The 22896-nt window shown below is 31.9% G+C and overlaps 1 protein-coding gene across 2 annotated transcripts in view; it reads left to right on the top strand.

Moving 5' to 3' along the window:
- HUWE1 (HECT, UBA and WWE domain containing E3 ubiquitin protein ligase 1) overlaps positions 1-22896 on the top strand; it is a 595188-nt gene that overhangs the window by 389736 nt on the left and 182556 nt on the right. For both annotated transcript variants that reach the window (XM_085806998.1, XM_085806999.1), the window contains exons 60-64: positions 187-277; positions 9223-9402; positions 10156-10213; positions 14682-14806; positions 22528-22605. In XM_085806998.1, coding sequence (XP_085663124.1) covers positions 187-277; positions 9223-9402; positions 10156-10213; positions 14682-14806; positions 22528-22605 — 532 coding nt within the window. The remainder of the gene's footprint in view (positions 1-186; positions 278-9222; positions 9403-10155; positions 10214-14681; positions 14807-22527; positions 22606-22896) is intronic.

Raw genomic sequence — 22896 nt, forward strand, 5'->3', positions numbered from 1 at the left:
TAGCAAAATGTCAAAGTTATAATTTTTTGGTATGGCAGAAGTATGATCGCCCATGCATGGTTGATTTTTGTCAGTAAAAAATGTATTTACTAGTTAAATAATATTATACTGAAATGTTAAAAAACACTGTGTCATTTACAATAATATCACATTACTATATTAAAAGGTTTTTTTTTAATGCATTAGGTTGCTGAACCAGCTAATCAGTTTGAAAGCAATATATCTGCAGCTCGAAATATGCCAGCAATAAGTTTAGCTGAAGCTTTACCTGCTCAAGGTGAGGATAAAATTAGTTTCTGTATTTTTCACTAATGTTCCTAAATTTTATACTAATTAATTTTAACCTCAATTTTAACAATACTTGAAGTATTATCAAGAAACTACTGTTGAAAATGTGTTGTTGTTAGTATTTCTTCTTGTAAGTTGATCTTTTATTAATTGCTTGTGTTATTTTAGCATGTTTTAACATCTTAAGTAATCTAAATTTTCAAGTTGTGACCTAGTCTCAAATTATGATGTTTGCTGTAAATATCAGAATTCTGCAAATTATATTTTCTTCTCAATGTATACAGAAAAACATTGCTTAACAGCAAGGTCTGTAGGAGAGAGCTGATGAAAGATTAGCTTTACTTGAGGTAAAGAAAAGAAAAATTCATTTTTGCACTCTGTTTGGCTTTGATGGCACTGCAGTTGTTTTCCTCAGAATAGTATAGATTTTCCCATTGACTTAACCCTCTGAGCAGAATGACCAGGTTTAGGCAGCCAAGAAGATCTACGTTAAAAGCAGTACAGATATTTCTAGGCAGTCAAGGGAAACATGTTCCAGAGTGTTATTGACGCTTTGGTGGTCAGTGGTGATGACTACCTTAAAATGGGTGTGCGAATGTCTCAGTGCATAGTTACATGTAAACATCAAACATGTGAACATTTTTTGTTAAATAAGTAACTAGTAAAATGTTTAATACTATTTTTAAATTAGTACTTTTTGTGTTTTTTAACTAAATGTTTGGAAATATTCAATATTTTCATTATTTCAATTAAAAAATAACATATAAAACTATTTAAATAAATTTACTTCTTTTTATATAGATGTGTTATTGGTTATTCGTTTAAAACAAACAGTACTGCAGTCGACTAACCTGAATTACATGTAGCATATAAAGCGATTTATGCATAAGTCATATAAAAGTTAGCCTACAATAGTCTATTTTAATAAGTTATATTAAGCATATTCTTATTATAGGCAACCACAAATTAATTTGACTGTAGATTTATAATAATGGTGAACTGTTCCTTTTAGAACAATACTCATTTCTTACATTGGTTTGCTGCAGTTTTGTTCTAATGCATTTAAAATATCCCAAAAATTTTAATGTACATTGAATGGAACGGGATTTTCATTCCAAAAAATGTTTAATGACATTTTATTTGCATACTTTTGTTTTGCATAATATACATTACTTTGTTCAACACAATGAACTGCAAGCAGGAGGGGAAAGTTCAGTTAAAGTTACTGTATTTCGTTTAAAATTAATTACTAAAATAACCTTGAGAATAGCATCTGAGTTTCTGAAATATAACCCACAACTTTTCTTAGGGGTACTAATTTCATTTTTAAAAAAATAACAGAAGAGAAGAATCATGACCTTTTTTTATTTTATTGTTTTTAAATATATTTTGGCGAATGATGCAGTTGTTGCCAAATGACACATAATAAAGAAGAATGATCTGTGGTGTCTCATTTGAAGTGCATAAAATTTTTCTTTTAAGTCTTTGACTGAATTTTTTGAGTTTCATTTCTTATCAGAAATTGCAACAAACAAAATTTGCAAATTGCACAACTCGCTTGATTGGAAACTGGCTCAAGTACAGTTTGTTTTAATTTCAGGTTTTGGAAAAGCTAAAAGTTATTCTTTGTAGTCCTGAAGGTTGCCATTTATTTGAATAAGTAGTATGAAAAAAGAATTTTACCATGTATTGAAGTGTCAAATAATGTTTAACATTTCCTCATAATAAAATGCAATAATCTGTGAAAGTCTTAATCTCTCAATTAAAAACAAGCAGTGCTTCAATATTTTATTTGAAAAATTGCCCTTTATAAATTAGGCCATTCAAAAAGTTCTGAGGTTTTTCACACCAAAGCATTTTCTTCTAATTATGCTACAGCATAGTTTTTGTTTAGTGTAGTGCTTAGAAGGAAGAACTTTAAAGTTTATTTTCATTATATTATGATCTTTTGTTATAACAAGAGAATAAACATGCCATCAGACTACTCCTAAAATTAGTGCAACGTATAGAAAAATTACTGTTTCTGATGGCACAGTTTGAAGTTCATTTGATAAGGTAGCGCCTGGAAATTTAAGCCTTGAAGATGAGTGCTGGCTCTGAACAAACATCATCTGTTAGCAAAGACCTGTTAAAAGAAGTTATCGCTGAAAATGTAACTTATGCAATTGAGAAAGTACTCAATAGACTAAATACACTGCTCTCCAAAAGTTAAGGAACAGCATGTTTTTTCTGTCTAATTTGAGTAAGAAACAGCATAGAAAAAAATAAATTTACAGGACATGTTCACTAAATGGTTCTTTAATGAATGGCATATAGAATGTTTTTAAAAGTTCAACACAAACATGAATTACAACAAAAAAGTGCACTCTTGGCAGAGCAATCCAGTCTTGGAGAAGCAGTATATCAGTTTTTGGAGGGAAAATGTGGTGTTAACATTACCAAAATAGAACAAATGTGTCCTGCTTGTTTCAGCGGCACGGACTATTTCTATAGCTTTATCTATTCCTAGGTTAGATTCTTGAAGCAAACGTTCGGTCAGACTCCTATCCCGAATGCCTAATACAATACGGTCGCGAATCAATCCATTTTCTTATTCAGCAAACTCGCAAGTTGACGCTAAAGTCTTTGACTGAGTGACATAACACTCAATTGTTTGTCCTTCTTGCTGGCTACACGAAAAGAATTTGTAACGTTCCTATACGACATTCTGCCATGGTAAACAATAATCTTCAAAAGACTTCAAGACCTCTTTGTACTTCTCCTTATTCTCAGGTGGCTCAAATCGAAACGAGTTATAAATTTCGAGTCCTTCAGTACCAAGTAAATTCAAAAGGATTGCAATTTTAGTCTTATCTGGCTTGACATCTTTTTCCGTTGCAAGTAAATAGTTTTCTAGCTCTTGCTTCCACTTTTCCCATTTTTCTTTAACATTTCCGACGGATAATGTTAGCAGAGCAGGTGGTCTGAAATCCATTTTGCTCCTGACATCATGTAACTTCTTGTGTAGTTTGTTGAATTTAATTACTTCTGTACTTTAAAAGAAGACTCAACTAATGAGTATATCTCAAGAATTAAAAACTTTTATTATTACAATTTTAAACAGTTCACATGACATTCAGCTAGCACAGTAACACGTGCATCACAACAACGGAATCGCATAGCATGAGCGCCATTAAAGCCAAAGTTATTTTAAATATACATTACAGGGATAAGCCAAAAGAACCTGCTTTAGAAACGCTGAGTTTGAGGGCCACATCCCAAGAAAGTAATGCTTTGTGTCTGATGGAACTACTAAGGAATTGTGTACTATTAATAATTGCCATCAAATCAGACTATAAATTCAGGAAAATATGACTAACATGTGTCAGTTTTAAAAAATGAAATTAAAACAGAGTGCCCAAAACTGACCAATCCTCGAGATGTCTTCTGTCATTATGGTGTTGAACCCACATTTTGATGAACATGATTTTTAGGTATTGTTTAGAGATTTCATGTCATTAGGTCTTGCCTCCTCTGATTTTCATCTCTTCAGGTCACTTCTTAATTTTATAAATGGCCTGGAGTTTGTTTCTTTAGAGACACTCGGACAGCATCTCGGTGAATTCTTTTCTAATAACGTTAATGACTTTCTTGAAAAAATGATTTCCCAGCTGCCTGGGAGATCGTAGCAAGTCATAGAATAAAATGGCATTAATGTGATTCAATAAAGTTTCTTGTGCTTTTGTTGCTTTCAGTATTGTATTCAGTATTTCAGTATTGTTGCTTTCAGTTATTGTATTTATCATGAAAATATTGCATAACCTTTTGGAATGCATTTCCCTCAAAGTGCTTCTTCATGGCATACACTATGTTTCCCATCAATTTTTAGCTCCACCAGGGGCAGTTAAGACATAGGTTCAAGCCAAGACACACAAACTGCCTGCAGGGTTGGTTTTTCTCATGTGCGGTGGGAATATGATCCAGTTTTCTCTAGAGTTCTCTATAAAAACATCCTCCTTCTAGGTAGATAACCCTTGTGTGCTTTGTATTCAAATAACCTTAACCTAACCAGCTAAACCACCATTTTAACACTTTTGGATTTTAAGTAACTCTTTTTGCTTACGACAGTATGGAGGGGGAAAAACTTCTGACACTGGCCCCAAGAAAAATTACTTGATTGATTAATCACTGACATAAATGTGAAATCGTATCATTTCATTAAATCTTATTAACTGAATATCATGCATATTAAATTAGTGTTGAGTAATGTTTTCCTGTATTTGTCAAATTTGCAAGTTGTTCGACTAGAAATAAAACATTGTTGGTTTATGTTTGATATTTTAACATTAAAGTATGAAAATAATTGTTCTGAAAAGCAATCAAAGTTCTTAATGCCTAATGTTGATTAATTCCAATTTTTTTGTGCATGACCTGGAATTTTCATGTAAAGTAATACAAACCATGCAGTATTTCCACACTTTAGATTTTAATAATGGTTGGTTAGAATGCTAAATTTGTGGGAGATGATTCTTTCTCCAAATGCTGTTGTAGCACTCATCAAGCACACATGGTGACAGGTGGAGGAGCATCATCTTGCCAAAATGCATCTGTAGAATGTCATCAGTGACATTTCGCTGCTGCAGTTCAGGAGTTTTGTAATTCTGCAACATTGATATATACCAAACACTTGTGATGGAGTGCGTTTTCATACCTGTGAAAGTGATTTCTTCAAAGTATTGACCGAGTATGAATTTGCTTGTGATGCTGCACCACGTAGTCACTTTAGCTTCATGTAAAGGTGCTGAGACCATATTGTGAGGATTTTCATCAGCCAAGTGAATGCAGTTCTTGGGATTTACATTTCCAATTAACAGGAGAAATGTGCCTCATTTGTCCATAATATTTGCAGCAGTCATCTGCTGTCTTCATTATATCTGATGAGGAGAGATTTGCAATTGCTTCAAAAAATTGTGTATTTTATTTATTTCAAATTTACATGTAGTTGGTTAATAAATTTAAAATACATTAATATGTATTTTGTAATGAAGATGTTTTAACATTCATGCGTCAGAGTGATCATAAAAAAAATTCTTAAAATAAATCCTGATTAAATTACAGTTTACTTTATAATGCATATATAAAGTATGTACACCAATGAATATGTTCAACATTTACATGAATTAGTCTAAAAATTTCGTATGGTAAATTTCAAAATAAGGATCCAGGTAGTGTGCTACTCTACATTCTTTGCATCAGAATCATGTCCCCCCATTTTTTTTCCCAGTTGCAGGTCTTTTCTGAGCAACAAACGGGATACTTTCAGTGAGTCTGTTTCAGGAGTAGGAGGTTTGTGGCTTGCAAAATGATGAGTTGTTGATCCCAAAAGTTTGAGAGTGGAACAAGGTCTTTCAAGTGCACTTCCATCTAAATACTTTTGTATACTTTGCTCAATCATTTGCATACAAAACTCCAGATCTTCAGTTATTGATGTGAGTCGTTCTTTTTGAAAGTGCATAAGCATATGGAAATACAAACATTTTGGATTGTTATTGAATTATTTTCGGATTCATCATTATCTAGATATGAGCCTGAGAAAAAGCAATCTGTTCTCTATTGCTATCATCAGAATAACTAAAATTACTTTCAGTATCAGAAATATCACCAGGGACATGCATTCTTTAACTCGCTGAACATTTCCTGCAAGCCAAATTCTGAATGTAAGAAACAAAAATGATGAAAGCTGGGACGTATATGAAATCAGTTAGTGAAATCCATGATAATACAGAAATTTAGTCTACAGTACTGTCATCTTTTGACCTAAGCATAATTCAGTCTTTAAATATTGTAGAAAATTCATTTTTGATGATTAAATGGGGGCGTTCGAAATGTGTTTTAAACAGAGGGGGAAATAGCATACGTGCAGGATCAACAAATATTCTTACTGTCATGTTGCCCATTCAGAGGGTTAATGGTTTGGTTTATTTGATTATGGCAAAGCATTTGAAGGCTATCTGCCTAAAGGAAGGGAGAGATGCCTTCATGGGAAACTGGCCTGTATACACGTTACGTAGCGTCAAAATCATAAAAGCCACCCATGCTGCCAGGCTGTTCGCATAATTCAAATCTCAGACCGACCTACCAGTGTTTAGTGACTTAATCACTCCAATAGTGGGCCAGAGGGTGAGTTAGTTTAGCTGGTAATTGCTCTTTAAATAGAGCTGTTGGTGAGCAGATTCAAGATGTCATGCCACTTAAAGGAGTAATTTATAGTTCACATTGTCTCACTTTACCTTTCATAGATTAAAAACTGTAAAAGTATGTATTATAAACTAGATTTAAAGATTAAGGAAAGTTCCTGTATGCAAGTCTGAGTTGACGCATCATAATATGTTCAATGACAGGTTTCACATTTTGGTAATCAATTATAAATTTATGGAAAACACGAATAAACATTGTACATGTTCTGTACTCACTATTCCCAAATAAAGTATTAAAAGAAGATGAATTGTACCCACTAAAATGGAAAAGAATATTACGCAAGGCACTTTTATTTAAGGAATGTATAATATTTAGTGAAATAATGTACATTATTGAAATTCATCTGTAAATAAATGTATACTTCAAGCACTTTTGTATTTTCACTAAAATTAATTCTTAAAGCATAAAAGTGGGCCTAAAATCAATCATAATGGGAAATAAAATCTTATTTTATTTGTTGGTTATCTACCTTTGCTAGTACTTCATTACAGAGATTCCGTTTGGCATCTGAAGTATCTGTAGCTAATCTTCACTATTTGATAAATAATCATCTTCTCTACCCAATGATTTGGAAATGCCGCAATTTTCAAAAGAATTTATGATGTGCTTTTATATTTTTCATTGTTAATTACAGAAAATGAAGTTGGATAGCTAGCACATTTTCTTTTGGAAGAAAGATTTCTGCTTGCTATCATCCACCTATCCTACTCAGTGTGCATTGCGAATTTATTTAAAAAAAAAAAAAAACTTTGCCTGTTTTAATTTTCATATAGTTTATATTAAGTAAGCTTTCTTGGAGTAATGGCTAAATTGATTTCATAGCTCCTCTTTCATTTGATCTCTTATGTTGGGACTGGACTGTAACCCACAATAATAAACTCTTTAATTTTACTAATTAACATGTGGAGGATAATTGTATACATTTTTATAATAGAAATTTTGATTTATCCTATAGGATAAATGTAAATAAAAATTATGCTGAAATATTTTGACATTTTCTCTTAAACATAATAATTTTGTGCCATCTGCCATGCATTTCAGCTTCACAGTAACCTTCCACTTCCCAAGTTGGTTTTTTTGCTAGCTGAATATGAGCCTTTGTATTTGCTCTTTAATTTGAAGGCATCAAGGTTGTTTCATCTATAATCCATGTATTCCCGTGTAAATTGCTTTATTATAAATCTTTAAAATACATTAGTCTAATCTTTTTGGATCTTTGAAATTTTCTTTTATAATTTAATTCTTGATGTAAAATGTATATTTTCAGTTCATAAATTGACTACAGTAACTAACATTAGTCATAAAATATTTCACATCTGTATGAGATTTTGCAATTTAATTGCATAATAAATCATATATACATTGTCAATTTTCCAGAGTCCTTTTTACAGTGTATTTTTAGCTTCTGAAGTGTAACAAGCGAGTTTTAGTTTTGGCGTGTTTTTCTAATACTGATTACTAGTGTTTCTGCTATTTTTCCCACCTTTTCTAAGCCTCCAATCCTTGAATAAGATTCTTAGTTATTCCACAATGTTCAACACTAATTTTATCTGCTGGCATTATCTTGCTACTTATCATATTTATCTCTAGTTTTTTATGTTCTCTGAAAATATCTGCATCATTTTTTACCCTTCCTCAGTGCTTTCAGGGAATAAGGTCCTCTAAATTTTAAAACCAGTTTATCCTTATAGTAGTGATTTTCATTTTACTATCGAAATAAAAATTTGCAGATAACCTGTGAAGACCACGCCAAACCTGTACCTTGAACTGTTTGACTGGTTGTTCTGTGTTTTTACAAAGTGCATATCCTTTTTTCATCAACATACTCTTGAAGCTGTATCAGAATTTCAGCCAGGATTAATTTAGTAGGTTACCATATTTTGTGGTTGAAATAGTACCCTGTGTTGCACTTACTTCCCATCCTAAAGAATATATTTTCCTTTTTTCTGTTATATTTAAAACTTTTTATACATTTATATTGTATGTTTGTCTATATAAAACAAGTTATTGTGTTAAGGGACAGTGTTTTTCTGCATTCAAGGACAGTAATCTTGATTCATCAAACCATTAAAAAAATGTTCGGTTAACTTACATATTTCGTGTATTTAAAATTACAAATCATGTAACATCTTGATGTTCTCTTACGTATTGGAAAATACTCTACTTTTTGCATGTTTCAACTGTCACCAATTGTGGACATATGGTCATTTTTATTAGATAATTGTTCTATTAAAGTTTTAGGAATTTTAACTGTGCTGTTTAAAGCAGAAATAATTTTAGTATTATTTTGTACAATTTATATGTAATCTTTTATATAGTTTATTAAGAACAAGCTTAATATGCCACTGAATTTTGAAAATATGCAGCAAGGTTCTGCAGTATTTTTTCCTAGAAGGAATATTAAATTGGCATATAATAAACTTTGCATTGGTGTCACTTCATTTGCAGATACACCAGTCATTTAAAGCAGCCATTCATCTAATTTGAATGTGGAATTTCTTATAAGGCTGTGGATTTTATGACACTGTAACTTAGATTTTTAGATCATAGTTTATAACTTAAACTGAACATTTTAGTATATTTTGTATATAAAAGCTACAAATATGGTAAAATGTATACCATATTGTGTGTCAGTTGTATCATCGGTCATTGATTTTAAAGTATTGAAATTATAATCTAAATACTTGATGCCTGCAGATTTAAGATCTCTTAGTACTGAAAGGCTAGCAGCTTCCATAGTAGAACAAGTATTGGGACCTGCTTTAGCTATAACTTCTAATGCTGGATCCCATCTGCCTTCACAAGCTGCCAGTGCTGCTGCAGAATCTCAACCTTCTACAACGATTTCTAATTTTATGTCTTCTCGTATAGCTGAAGGTATTATTTATAACTGAAATCTGAATTTAAATTTTGAATTTTAATTTTACAATTAGCCATTTCCTATGAAAATATTGAATACTGCATTACGTTTAAAGCTTTTTTCTTTGTAATACCAATGCTAATAAAGTTGGGCCTCCTTGTTGCATGGAAACACCTTTGTTCTAGAGCATTTATGCCTAGAAATAACATGCATTGATTAAATTACTAGAGTATTGATTTTGTAAGGTTTAGAAATCGCAAATATGCGTATGTTCCACACACACAACTTGAATACATATGCAGAGGTAGGCTACTGCATGACGATCAACATTAATATGAATGTCTTGTTTTGTTTCCATAAGCTGCATGAGATTTTATGTGGAAGTTTTATTTTAAATGTAGTTAAAATATTCATAATTATTATATTTACTATTTAGACTATCCATTTCTGTATCATTTAAAAATATGTAAATTTAGTTTGGCTTTTTGAGACATACTGGTATTCATTTATTCTGAGTACGGATCATAGACAAAGTTCTAGTATCTAAATGAAGGAAGTGCATGTTCATGAATTTGTGTTTGTTTCAACAGATTATTTAATTTGTTAGCGCTTTGGGCAGTTATGTGAAATTTTTCAATTTCGTTTTCATGTACTTTTTTAATAATTTGCATTTCTTTAAAGAGTTTTTTTTCTTTAAAAGAGTGTCTTAAAGTAGGCCATTCATGCATTATTTTTAAATGCAATACCAATCTTTATATGTTTATTTTCAGCTACTCTGTCTACATCTCAGCTGCAATGTTGTGAATCCATCCAGCCGCCAACAACCAGGTTAGTATTAGAACAGTTGTTTTCATTAAAGAATTTTTCTAGTTGCTAGAACAAATGCTTTTTTTTTTTTAATTTGGAGAGTTTGTAACACACACAGATAAAGAACGTAAAGAAGGGGAAGAAAGAGACTTTCAATATTTGATTATTAAAATGGTTGCCAAGTACTAAGGTTTTCAAAGTAATGCAACCTCAAATTGGGTATAATTAAGAAGTAATACAGTACAAAGTTTGAAATCTGTACATCCAGTATCTGGAATGATCTAATATCTGGATCACTAACGATTTCTTTTAATCAAGTCCAGGAATGGTGAATATAATACTGAAAAATAAGCAGATGTGCCATAAAAGCATTTTATCTTTCAACTAGCTGACATTCTTCTAAGTCTCTTTCAAACACTTGCTGTCTAAGGAATCATACTGTGGCTAATGAAAATTAATTGACTGATGTAGCCACAACAACACTTTTGGCCTCTGAGTAGTTGTGGAAGAGGATTCATATTTTGCTGTCTGTGAATATATATGACAATATGTGAAAAATTGTGCTTTTTATTAACTTTCCGATTTGATCCATATTATATTTCAAAGACTTTTAATAGTAGTTAACTGTAGTTTTTTAGTTCGTTGTATGAAGTGAATTGTAATCACGAAAAATTCCAGGTGTCACATTTCAACGAAAATATACATTTTGACTACTATCGAATGCAATTTAAGGATGTTTTGGCATCTGTACCTAAGGACAGAACAATGGACTTTTTTCTCCCAAACAAATTATAAAACTGATTTAAAATGGATTTAGAAGAGATTTTTTTTTTCATGGTGTCTGTACGTACATACATATATATGTATCTCACCTAATTCAAAAATGAGTATCCTCAGAACTTAAAAATTTTTTTTAAATAGGATTGCTGTAATATGTATCTGTGCACCTCCCTTTTTGGTTGCAATTGGTCATCGCGGCGCGCAATGAACTGGAAGTTGATCTGTTGGCACTATCCTTATCTTCAGGGCAGATGTTTTTATTTGGCTTATAATTCCTTACTAAATGTAGTATTTCATCTTAATGTACTTTGATATGATTTAAATAAAATTTCTCGTCATTATAAATATCATGAACACATATCAAATCGTTTTCTGGTTGCAATTTTCTAATTTCGACTGCGCGCGTTGAAAGAAATGTTTAATAGAGTAAACAAATAAATACTAAGCTTTCTTTTTTGTAAATTTTGATAGTCTTTAGATATCATAATTGCTCTTTTTTTTCATAAATTATGGTTTCATATTTTTAATTTTATAATTTCTGCACGCCATCTTACCAGATTTAAAACGATGATCTATAATCCAGAAAAACCAATAATCTGGAAATGCCAAAGTCTTGACAAGTCCAGATTAAAGACTTTTTAGTGTATAATGGAATGATAGAGCAGTTAAAAAAGGCTGGTTGCTTCTATCCAATTAACGGAGGCCTTTTCTGCAGTAACTGTGAATTTTGGCATTCTTTTGGCCACTAGTGCAGAATAAACACACCATTTCGCTCAGTTGGATAATCCAATATGGTGGATATATTAGTATTTAGAGAAAGTTTTGAGGTCTTCAGGTTTTGTAAAGAATAAGTAAATTTTGAATGTCTTAATAATAGTAAAAAGCATATTTTCAATAAGTTATATCAAATGATGCTATATAGAGTATATGGGCCTGGAATCACTGAAGGCTCCATAATTCCAGATGTCTATCTTTGTATCAAAGTTTATTTTACCTGTAAATTCATTATTTAATAATTAGAAGTAATATATTTATGTGTTTTATTAATAAGTAGCATAAAATATGTTGGCAGATTTTATGGCTTTAGTTACTTGCAATGTACTTTTAATTATTTAAATAGGCATATATATATTTAAATCTTACAGCAAAGTACATTTATCAAAATTAATTCAATAAAATAACTAATTGTATAAAATTCCTTGGCCTTTTTTAAGGGGCAGCTAAAGAAAACACACCGGTATTTCTAATTTATACCCGAATGGTGATAAATACTTGAAATAATTAAATTTTAGAAAGAACATACTGAAATGAAATAAGAAATTGTAATAATACCAAAAAAAAAAAAAAAAAGGACGGCACTTTTAACTGAATTAATAACTCTAATTAAAGTATTTTATTTAAATTAACTTTCATTTGGCATTTTCTCTTGAATTATGTGAAGAATTTATAAATCACCCAGATTTAATTGAGAAACAAGATTGTGTTGAAAATTCTTCATCAGCTCCTTGAAAAAGACCAAGAAAACTTGATAAGAAAGAGTTTTCAAGAATTAGTTATCTTATTTTACTGAATTGGTTTTGTTTCACATTTGATATGTGCACTTCGCTGCTGTTAACACTTTTATTGATTTAATTATTATCTCTTAACAGTGTTATAAATTTCACCACATACTGTGTGACTTTTTAATCTATTTTGAAATTTCTAAACTTTTTATTATAGATATGTATAAAATATACAAGCCAAAAGCATTTCTCTCTTAATTTTGCCATTTACATAAATGCCAGTAAACAATGATAGTAAATATGACTTTAGGAATAGCCACTTGTATTTGTAATCTTCATGACTTTTCAAAACAACTTGTCATGTTATACCTGCAGGCTTGTGATGTTATTCCTGCAGGCTTTAAATAAATAAATAAATAAATAAATAAATAAAAACTTTTTCATGATTTTTAACCTATTGATGTTTTTTCTGCACTTAGCAGTTTAGTTATGTTCAGTTCTTTGTGCAGTCTTTTTACACAATTATTAATTTCTACCACTCGATTGCCTCTGTTTCAGCAAGGGTTATGCAGAAAGGTGAAGCATGATTTGCAAATTTAAGTATATAATGCGGCACAAAGCAGCATTTCATACTTTTCGTTTACTCATTCCAACTTTATGCAGTTTTTTAATACCATTTTGAATTTCAGTTAGAAAAAAGATGTGCTAATTTCACTAAAATGATAGTATAAAATTTTCATTTCTTGGCCACATTACATAATAAAAGTATTAGTCGTAATACTGTTAGACTTTTTGAAATTTTCAACATACAGCTGCAAACAAATAATTATACACTCTGTCACAAAAGAATATATGTACCTCGAAGGAAACGAATTACTATCATGAAATTTAACTTCTATGTACTGAATGATGATGTATACATATGATTACAGATTCAGAACAAGATCGTTTTATTAAGAAGTTATGGCATGAAAAAAGGTTACAAATCAATCAGTATAGCCGCCTCAGACAGCTATACAAGCTGAAACACGGCATGGCATCGAATCAAATAGGTCACCTGGGCAGTTTGATTTACCAGTATTTCCGGACGGCTGCAGTTGCCTTTTAAGCATGTCCCAAATGTGCTGTATTGGAGAGAGGTATGGTGACGTGGCAGGCCATGGGAGTACCCCATGACCTATAAGACATTGTTAGAAGAGTCTCACGGTATAACGGTATGTGGACAAGCTTTGTTTTGCTGATAAATACGTATGTAATTGCAAGCCGTCACTGTGCCTTGAAGGATGACTATAGGTGATCTTGTGTCCCAACAAATTGCTACCCACACTGTCACACCTTGTGTAATCGCTGTATGCTACTCGACAACAAATGCCGGATCGAATTATTGGCCAGACACCTCCACATGCCTGTGCATTGGTCATCAGCACTGAGACCAAACCAGGATTCATCGCTGAAGATCACTTACCTCCAGTTGGTTGCGTTCTAGCTTACTCAAGTGAGGCAAAAGTCAGTTGACACTGCCTGTGATGTGAGGTCAGTGGTAGACAACTTAATGGATGCCAGTAGCATCAGCCAGTCATCTTAGAATTGTTTTCCTTAATACCACCAGATGCCTGGAAGGGTGTAAATGTCATCAAATCGATATTAATGACATTGTTGGTACGGAATTGGCCACTCTTATGGTTGTACGATTCTTGTGCTCATTCCTGGGTAGCTCTAACTCTTCGTGACATAGACTATCCCTTCCATGATCCGTTGTTGTCAACACCGAGTAATTAACGTGTCGCTTCGACCAAGGTGGCAGCGGATGCACCTGTTCGACAAATCTGCTTTTTAGGCCTTTTATACGCTCCTTCCTCTCCGTGACATAGACTATCCCTTCCATGATCCATTATTGTTACACCATTAAATTCATGAAATTGGGATCTGCGTTATAAACAAGCCAGAATTACTCAAAAGTATATTTTTCTTAACCTAATAAGACTTTCCTGTATCTTATGGAATTTTAGAATTTTGTAAAATGTAAGTTACCTTTGGTGTTCATGGATTATTTGAAATTAAAATTGAATCTTTCTGTTCCTGGGGTAAAATTTCTGCTTATTTCATTCATTTGTGAAAATGAAGTCGTACATTTTGTATGTATATTCATTGCATTAGATGTATTCTGTCATATGTTCTCATTTTATTTGTATAATTCCTTTCTTCAGTTTTTCTACACCTATGGATACTAGTGAATCTGATCGTCTCACATCATCTGATTTATTAGAAATGGACCTACTGAATCCCGACTTGACATTTGGGCCTCGTCTAATGACATCAACTCCATTGTTAGGTTTGTATTATTTACTTTGTTAATCGCATTGCTGGTTTCCAGCAATTTAGTTCCAAAAGATTTTATTGCAAAATGTGTTTGCTCTGAAAATTTCCTTCATATTGCAGAAGAAAAATGTAAAAGTTTTTTATTATTTGGTTACAAATAAACAACTGATGTTCAGTACATCACCTTTGTGTGGGTCAGAACAAAAACAGAATAGAATTATCGGAAAATGGAAAATTGGAATTAAAACATAAAATGATTCAATAGGAACGCATTTAGATATACAGTCAAAAGTCGTTAATTCGGACACCCATAATCCGGAATGATCTATAATCCGGACCTCAAAGCTACAAACTTTCTGCGCATGCCTCGCGTTGATGCATGTGCATAGGCGTTTACGCATGCGCGTAAGACCTTTATGGCTCTGAATATGCATGTGTGCATGTGCATAATACGTTTATGCATGAGCTTTAATGTATAGCGAACGGTATAAGCCAAGCAAAAATTATCTAATTCAGTTATTGTTGCAGATTGTGTTGTTCCTTAATCTTCGAATTGGATCTGGCTTATTATTTTTTGCAGACTGTTAGAGCAATTTTATAAAAGTAAGCTTGAACTTTCGATTATGTCAAATAGAATTTCCGATATATATTTACTAGTATGTAAAGGATCTACAAAACGAAAGTATGTTTCGAAGTCCATTAAACAGAAAGTGGAATTGCTGGGGGGGAAAGGATAAAGGCATATCCTTTGATTATCTAATCATTCCGAAATATGTTTATCAATTTCACGCTGCTCTGCGGGGGGGGACGCGGCGCACAATGAATTGGAAGTTGATCTGTCAGCACTATCCTTATCTTCAGGGCAGAGGTTTTTATTTTATTTGGCTTATAATTCCTTACTAAATGTAGTATTTCATCTCGATATACTCCGTTTTTGATATGATTTAAATCAATTATCGCTTCCGATAGTGAAGAAAGTGATACAGAGGTTATTGAAAACGAAAAAATTTCGATTGACAACTTAGTCTGTATTCTCGTCACAGAAATTATAGGACTTTGTATCAGCGGAACTTTGTAACGAAACAAGAAATTATGTCTGTTTAGTAGAATTGAAGATAAAGTATTATCACATGAAACGAAGCAACTTAAACAACTTACATTAAAAGAAATGTTTAATAAAGTATACAAATAAATATTAAGCTTTTTCTTTTTGTAAATTTTGATACTCTTTAGATCATAATTGTTCTTTATTTCATAAATTACGGTTTCATATTTTTAATTTTATAATTTCTGCATGCCATCTTACCAGATTTAAACTAATGACCTATAATTCGAAAAAATCGATAATCTGGAATCGCCGAAGTCCCGACGAGTCCGGATTAACGACTTTTGACTGTATTTCACAATATTACTGCATTTAGGTACAATGAAAATCATTTTCGTACAGAAAAAATTTTGAACATGATTTCAAAGTATTATTTAGTAATCTGAATTCAAATTATGTATTTCTTGTAGTGAATTTTAAGATTTTATGCAGTTTTGATCAATGATTTGTCTTTAGATACTGTAGTTAGAGGTGAAGAAAATTACCATGAAGTTTTGTAGAACACTGATCGATATAGAGAGCTTTCCTCTTTGCAATAAAATATTTACTTTAAATAGGGATTGAAAACCTTCCTCTCATCTAGTGGTTGATGACAAGTAGATAGTTTTTGAATTTCATAAAGATCATTTTCTGTATTTTTTGTCTCTAAGGTAACTTTTTGTGTTCCTGATATGTTACGTATTAGCATGTCTTCCTTTGAATCTCACCAAACGTTTGTTTCACGGAAATGTTTAACAGCTTGATTCCCGGCCACTGGCAACCCGCGACATGACAAATAGTAAAAATACATGGTAAATATCTATACTGACACGTTTTTAAATAATAACCACTGTTACTATAATGGTTTGAAAAATAATAAATCACAAAATGGTCTACAGCACTTCGGTGGTCGTCGATGACCTCCACCATGAAAAATGCATTAAACAAGAATCTATAGCTCACCTTATCTTCTGTAGGTAATATTTCAGCATAGTTTATAACATCGCATAATAAAAATTTCATGTTGGCAGCATAAGCAAGCCATTTAAAATGCACATGGCAGTCAGCATGTTAAAATTGCTTTATTTCTTTAGCATTTGATAGTCTACTGCTTATTGTGAAAATGTTTTTCAAAACATCTCTGACATTTATTCGAGGTTCAGACTTGGTACGTGAAGGTGCAGTTGCCCCTCACTCCCTATTTTTGACTTACCTGACTTTTTTTTGCATTTTATTCTATGTGTCATGTTTGATCAGATAGCCTGGCTCAGTAAAAGTAGGCGGCCAGTGTAACTCTGATTCAAAATCCGGTTACGACCACATGTTTCTGAGACTCCTTTGCTGATGCTTTATTTTTCTTCTTTTTTCCAGTTTCTAGTAATTTCGTTCTTCTAATGACGGGGGACCTTTAGCTGCCCTCGAAATCGATTGAGTGTTTTAATATATGTATGCTAAATACAAGGTTGTTATTGCGATTTTGATTGTCACATTGGTGTGTTTCTCTTCTATTCTATCTCTGACATTCTTTACTGGTAATCAGTTATGCAAGATATGCAAAAGACTTTTTTTTAATAATTAGCTGGATAAATTTGCATTCTCATTCATTAACATTTTTGCAAATTTTCTTTAGAGATAAAAAATTTCACATCTCTCGCTTGCTTTCTATTAATGGAATGGTTTACTTTCCATTTTTAATTTTTTTTTTTTTTTTTTTTTTTTTTTTTTTTTTCATGCCATCTAATTCAATATTTTTCAATTAAAGAAACCTTGTAAACTTACTTAATGTGTTCTCAATTTTATAGCAATATTGCAGAAATAACAATAGTTTATAGTTCAGAAAATTCATAACTGTTGTTTTGAAAGCAACATGAGGAAGGGGTTTTGATTCTTATGATGTTGTACTTAAAGGTAAAAAAATTAATTATGAAGTGGAACGTTCTATCGATTTTTGTCATATTTCTGGAAACCTTGAAGTAGAGGGGCAAAGTAATAATTTGGCATAAATTTTGTATTTCTTAATTATAGTTGTTTTTAATATTTATTATTATAATGTTATTTGATTTTTTTTTGTCTATTTGTTTTTCAATTAAAATTTTATTTGTATTTCTTTCAAGTACTTATTTAATTTTGAGCAAATACTTTTGTGTATTAGTATAGTGTTTGATAGGTTATCTATTGGAGCAGTTTTTCAGGCATCTTATGAATCTGTATTTTTTTCAATGGTCTACTCTTTTGAACTGCCCATAGTAAAATCCATAGTTTATGTCTATTATAAAATATTTTGAAATCTGATGAAACAATTTGAATAACTATTTTCTTTATTGTACTGGCAGCTAATTGGTGCATTAAATAAAATAAAAAACCTAGTTCTGGTGTAGAAAGCCGTGGAAATGTTCTAATCATCACCAGGAATTCCTTCATGAAGTACAAATGTGATAGATAATATGAATAATCATCTTTATGTAATTGAAATTTCCATTTCATCTTCTGGACCTGAGAGATTGAGTACCTTGTTTTCGTTTGAGCATGTGTGACTGTGTATTTGATGTAGCTCTTTCTATTGGTGTTGAATGATGTCCAGGTGCAAATTCCACCTGTTATGGTAATTACTTGTTTAGGTACATCAGAGACAGTAAAAATGCTCTCCTATTGATATTGTGGTGCAAGGTTTAATAAATCTGCATATTTAGGACTACAAGAACTATTACCTTTAAAAAAAAAAAAAGTGCATGATTTATTTGCAGATCTTGCTTTCAGAATTTGTTGAATCCGCAAAATATATTTAGAAATGTTCATTCTTACATGTACAATTATTATGTCATTCGCAGCCCCCCAAAAAGGTAATAAATTATGTCAAGCTTGTATCTCAGTTTCCAGTTAGTGAGTTAATCTTATGATGTTTGCATGGATTTTTATAAGCCATTATTTAGTTCATTCACGTGTTTGTTACATGTTTAAAAGTTTTCATCGGTTTTTAACCGGTTTCCTGATAAGCAGCGAGTTCTACTTTTGTACCTCCAGTGCTTGTAGTGAACCAGTTTTTTCAAAATTTAATGTTTAGATCTCAGATATTTACTATTTGCATCGTTTATGAGTCATAAAGTCTTTTAAATGAAATTTAGATTAAATTTTAAATTTCATTCCTGATTTTTTTGCCAAATTTTCGAAAATCATTCAATTTTTCTTTCTTTTCCATTTCATGTCTGTGATTTTAAACTTGTAAAAATGTATTACCATATTTGACGGCATATAAGACGCAGTGCCGTATAAGACACACCTTTATTTAGAAGGCCACACACAAGGAAAAAAAAGATTAAATAGTCCGTGCTACATCGCGGTACCACAATAACTTAAAATGTGGTTTCTTTTAGTTCTCACGTTTCATAAAATCCAAATAAACAATCATTGAATGCAATTACCAAACACATTTTTATTAAGGAAAATTAACAAACGGCAAGCTATTGTGAACATGATATGTAAATTTCAATAATGAATAAATGAATGAACAGCAAGCAAACATAATGCAAAATAAAGCAGAAACAACAAAAAACACAGATTCAATAAAAACATTGCCTATCATGAAATTAGACGTTAATTGCTTTCAAAACCATAAAAGTTCTTTTCACTATCATCATCATTGAAAACGAGAATTATCGTCATCACTACTGTTTCCGTCATTGCTAGTATCACCTTCTTCGAATAATGCATTGTCTTCTGTTCCGTCAAGAGTATTACTGATTCTGCACTTCTTAAAAGACTTAACAATTACTTCAGCCTTTACGTCCTCCCAAGATCTTTTTACCAACTCGCACACTTGTGAAATAGAGGGCCGCTTCATTTTACCTGAGGGTGTGAGGTGGCTTTCCTATCCACTTGTTCCATCATTCCCGCACTTTTTCCTTAAATGGCTTATTCACTGATACATCTAAAGGCTGCAATTGGTTAGTCAGTCCACCAGGAATGACAGCTATCTGGGTTTTTAATTCTCTCGCTTTATTCTTTATGCTTTCAGTTCTATGGGCACTAAACTGATCCAAAACAAAAAGAGAGGGTTTTCTTAAGAGTCCACCAGGTCGCCTTGCCCATACGTTCTGTAACCACAGTTTCATTCCAGCTTCGTCCATCCAGCCTTTCGGATGAAACATGAACAATTACACCCATTGGAAGTTTTTCTTTTGAATATGAAAAACAACGGTAGTTTTGTGCCATCAGCACATCATGTTAGAACTACCGTATACCGGGTTTTTTTTCATGACCTGTGGTTTTTATGGTTATTGATTTAGACCCTTTAATACTCAGTCTTGTTGGATGGTCCATCAAATGTGAGTGGAATTTCATCCATATTTCCTATTTGACCGAGCTGAAAAGAAGTTTTCTTGCGTGCATTTATAACAAACCTATGAAATGCTAGTATTTTTTCTTCATAATCTGCTGGCATTTTCTGTACAATAGTTGTTTTCGTGCGCATTGATAAGCCTTGCCTTTTCATGAACCTGTAGCACCAGCCCTCAGACACTGAAAAGGTCTGATTCCCATGTTTTTCTGCAAATCCTTTGGTCTCAATGATTATCATTTTGGTTGAAACACTTATCCCAGATTTCCTCTTATCTATCACCCACACTTTTACGGCATTTTCAAGTTCAGGCCAAGATGGAGCTGGGCATCGAAGGTTATATTTTTGTTTTTTAGCAGTCTTCAGTTGATCTTCCTGCAGGCGCCAAGTACGTATCATTTTATCGGTAGGTGGTGGACCAAAATGCCTTGCTGCTGCTCTGTTTTCATGCACTTTAGCATAGTTTAACACTCCTAGTTTATACTGAATTGTATAGCTTAATCTCTTGTTTCCTGTAGTCGTATTTTCCAGGGTATTTTTTTTTAAACAAATGGTTTTAAGCACCGATACCGACACATTTATACAGAGTAGCACCTATACCGACATGTGTGTCGGCTGAGTCAAAGAAAGTGTATGCAAAGAAGGAATCCATAGACGTAATCAACATCAGCTTCGAGCTTTGGCGCTTTTTGGCGACAGATATTTCACGCATGTGCAAAATAATTATGGCAGATGTAGAAAAAGTTATGTGTGTCTAGACCTTTATCTGGGCTAAAAGTAGCATTCAGTATTGAAAGTTAACCTGTGTCCTTCACATATAAGACGCAGGTAACTTTTTTGAGACCAAATTTAGGAAAAAAAGTGCGTCTTATATGCTGTCAAATACAGTAGTTACAAAGTTTTGAAACTTGCAGATTATGAAGCTAGTTATTCACCCTCTTTTAATAGCTTTTCAATCATTCTTTTAATTGTACATTTTTGTACATTCTTTTCTTTTTAAGCATCCTGCAAAATCAAACGGGAGAGTATCATTTCTTAAGCTTCAAAAAATATGTCATTGTATCTTTATGTACTTGGTTCCATCACTCTTCATTAATCTCAGAAATGATGGGATTGATTAGCATTTAAAATAATTTGCAATGAAATCCATTATTTTTAATGTTTTTATGTTGTCAATTTACATACGTTTTTCTCACAATTTCATTTAAAAATTTTTCTAAGTTTTATTGTGGTATGTCTTAAATTCTTTTATGGCGCTTCTAAAACTTTAGCATCCAAAAATGCAGGTAGTATAAAGTTTTGAAATTTCAAAGGTTGTAAAACTAACTCTTCACATTTTTTAAAAACAACAGTAATTAAAAAATATAAGCAACTTTCTGAATTTCTTAATCATGCGGCCATAGCACTGAGAGGATTTTAAAATCCATAAAATTATTAGTGAACTAAAGGGAGAAAAACAATCTTACAACTGAAATGGGGACGAGAGGTTAAATAATTAATTCGCTTTACAAAATTCATCTACTCTTTTGTTTCATAATAAAAGTGTAGTTGCTTAGTAACAAAATTGAATAATTTAGTAGCATTGTCAAAAGTGTAAACTATTATTATAAATTTGTAAGTATTGTTGTTGGCTTCCAGAGCCTATACTTGGTAATGCAAGCATTAAAACACTTTTAGTATTTCAAGTATAACTTGAAATATATTGCTTTTTTGCTTTTAAAGTATATGTAGCAACATTTACATTCATATGTAAAAATTAGTTGAATATGTATAATCTTTCTAGTTAGGCTGTTTAAGTATAATTTTTCATATCTGAAATATGACTGAACTGTATGTAAACCTCCTAGCTAACTTTCCACTAGTTGTTAGAAGAGCATGAGGAATAAATGCAAATGTGTTGTTGTTGTTGTTGTTTTTTTTTTTTTTTTTTTTTTTTTTTTTTTTATGAATATGTATGCTTTTTCTTTCATCCCTTGAAATTCATAATATTTATGATAAAATTATATTCAGTATGTTTTTGTTGTTAAAACAAGAATTTGTGAAAGGATTTCAGTTCAACCCTGAACTAGTCAGCTTCTATCTCTGAGACTGTTCCACTAATAAATCAGTTTGCATTAAGAATAAATGCTGTAATTTCACTATATTGCCCAATTCTGGAAAATTTTATTAGCATTCCCTTTCTCAACAAACTTCAAAAGCAAGTCACTTTTGCAGGAGTTACTTTTTATGCACCGCACACTCCAAAAAGATCGTTGAAATTTTTAGTTAAAAAAATATCATTTTTATTGCATGGAAATAATTTTGAAATACCTTCTAGAGTCAAATGTTGAGAGCTCAACTGCAGCATTTATACATGATTTAGAGAACCTAGAATCAGGTGGTCCTTTTCTGGAAGGTAAGTGTATAATGTGGCAGCATATGCTTGTTTGTCTTTAAATTCATGCCTTTAAGTGTTTGTCTTTAAAGAATATATGCTTGTCTTCTTTTTTTTAAAGGAATTACATTTTAGCTGGAACTGAAATTTTTCTTCATGTTTAAAATTCTCTGGTAAAATGAAAATGAACTAACTATCTGTTTCTGTCAACACCTGTGAAATATATCCCCATCATTATTAACTCTATGCTGAAAACATTTTCAATCATGCTGTAACTTAATGTATGGAGTTAGAGGACAGCAGAGTAGGGGT

This window comes from Stegodyphus dumicola, chromosome X1 (genome assembly GCF_044657685.1).
Source record: "Stegodyphus dumicola isolate Sdum_Otavi_A_Nest chromosome X1, ASM4465768v1".
NCBI classification, from domain to species: domain Eukaryota; kingdom Metazoa; phylum Arthropoda; class Arachnida; order Araneae; family Eresidae; genus Stegodyphus; species Stegodyphus dumicola.